This window comes from Carlito syrichta, unplaced genomic scaffold, assembly GCF_000164805.1.
Source record: "Carlito syrichta isolate Samal-C Ts95f unplaced genomic scaffold, Tarsius_syrichta-2.0.1 Scaffold274172, whole genome shotgun sequence".
In the NCBI taxonomy this organism is placed as follows: domain Eukaryota; kingdom Metazoa; phylum Chordata; class Mammalia; order Primates; family Tarsiidae; genus Carlito; species Carlito syrichta.
This window is the reverse complement of record NW_007218268.1, coordinates 1-2,047: the sequence shown is the minus strand read 5'-3', so window position 1 is coordinate 2,047 and position 2,047 is coordinate 1. Positions and strand designations below refer to the sequence as shown.

General features: G+C 42.7%; 1 protein-coding gene across 1 annotated transcript; it reads right to left on the bottom strand.

Annotated features, from left to right (window-relative positions):
* Positions 1-492: 492 nt before the first annotated feature.
* LOC110595122 (tetratricopeptide repeat protein 12-like) lies at positions 493-1,926 on the bottom strand (the record flags this gene model as incomplete). The annotated part of the gene is made up of 3 exons (XM_021709709.1): positions 493-570; positions 1,187-1,208; positions 1,763-1,926. Coding segments are annotated over 3 exons (264 nt in total), but the record flags the coding sequence as incomplete, so codon positions are not given.
* Between the last annotated feature and the right edge of the window lie 121 nt (positions 1,927-2,047).

Below are 2,047 nucleotides of genomic sequence, written 5' to 3'. Positions count from 1 at the left end.
AGCACACATACCACTGGATGATATACAATAAATGCTGAGTCACCTTCTGTCCTATGCATCTCCCTGCGACATGCACAGCCTCGTTTCTTCCTTTATTTCCCCTCTCCTTTCTCACAGCTTTGCTTCATTTTTCTCTTTTACTTCTTTGTCTATGGCCCAGGCTCACCAGCGGTGCCTCACTCCCATCTCTTAGCACTTTCTAAGCATCATTTAGTGTCATTGAATCTGATCTGCTAAATCCCATCTGTGAGCTTTAGAAAGAGGCTTGGCTAAGGAAGCAGACAGGCCTCTGCCCTCCCCCCTGCCTGTTGCAGCAGGAACAAAGAACAGACCCCCGTTGATTTCCTCCCTGGGTCCCACTGCCTCAGGCCCATCACAGACCCACCAACTGGGAATCCTGAGGTCTTCGTCGCCATACAGGTGCTCGGTGGGCTCTTTCTAGCACAAATCACCCCAGCCCCCAGTCATCCAACAGTAAGGGCTGGCAATTACCATCTGCTAAGACTCTGTTTTCCCTTCTTCTCTTGGCTCGTTCCTTCGCATCCTTCTCCACAGATGCCAAGAAGGCCTCTGACACAGAGTAATTTCAAACATTAAGAAGAAAAATTCAAATACTATAATGAGTTCTTTGCTCAAATTCAGCAGAGTGGCTTTAGAACCACACTCTCACACATACTCACACAGTACACACACACACACACACACACACACACACACGTACACACAACTCGCAGGCAACTGAAATGACATTTTCTTAATTTGACATTAAATGGTAATCTGTGTGATGTATTATTATCCATGATGGCTATGACTGTGCTTCAAATTTGAATTATGTCTTTTAAAAGAGTTTTTCTTTGAAGAGAGACTTTTTTGTTCCATTTAGCATAATGAGCTTCTGAGCTAAGCGACAGAGAAACTATCTGGGACCCTTGAACAGTGGAGAGTAAATTGGATGATTTAGAATAACCGAATTCAGTTTACAAAAGATTGACCAGGGAAAAGCAGAGAAAAATCTCCTAGTGCTGTCACCTCTGACCACTCGTAAAAGGACTGGGTGATCAGTAGGTTTTTGTTCATGGGCTGTTTGTAAGCCCAGAGGCTATAATTTAAGGGCCTGAAAGCCACAATCAATAAAAGCTGATCCTAAAGAAAGAATAAAAATTGGGGCGACAGACACTGTGCTTACCTGAGTTTATTTCTTCTGCACTCTGCAGGATACAGGTTATCATAAAAATAAAGAAACACATTTCAGAAACCACTCTCTGATTTATATGTATATAAACCCAGAAGGCAAATCAATTACAAATGTGAATCACGTCATTTCCTTTAACTACCAATACCGAAGGGCTGCAAATTCAGAGGGCTTGCTTTAAATCAGGAGATCTGATTATGGGCACGACTGCTATGGGGGTGAGTTTGCAGAAACAAGGCTGTCCCAATCAAGGGACCTCAGCTGTGGCTGTATGAGCTGGAAATATGAGTTAGTAGACTATATTACCTCAACAGCACAGCTTAAATATCACATACAAGCTTAGGGGGTAAAGAGGCCATGTTTTCATTGAAACAGACCCAAAAGGTTGTTTGACGAAGACCCAGGAAGGCCAAGGGGAAAAAAATCAGAGTTTATACTTCCTTGTGGAAAATAAATCTAAGACACAAAAGACTATTTCAGCCTCACCAGATAGCTTGATATTACACTATTGCCTCAGTGCAGGCCTTCTTGCTACATCTGCTTATAGCACTTCTTAACAGAAGAGGAGACCTTCACAGTAGCTTGTGGAGGACTGATCATCGTCTTGTTCAAGGTGGTCCTGCATTCATCGTCCTCTTGATCTTCCTCCATAAGCAGCAGTTTCTTTTCTGTCTTCAGGACAGCTTTCTGCTGCACAACTGGGTCATCAGAATTCATCTCTTGAATTAAATTGGCTGGAGGAGAAATCAGATGTGAATCGATCAAAAAAGGTCTTCAAAAGACTCCACTCACGAGAAAGGATGGTGTTGAAAATTCATGGGGAAGAGCTTAAAGAAAAGAATTTGAGCAATAGAA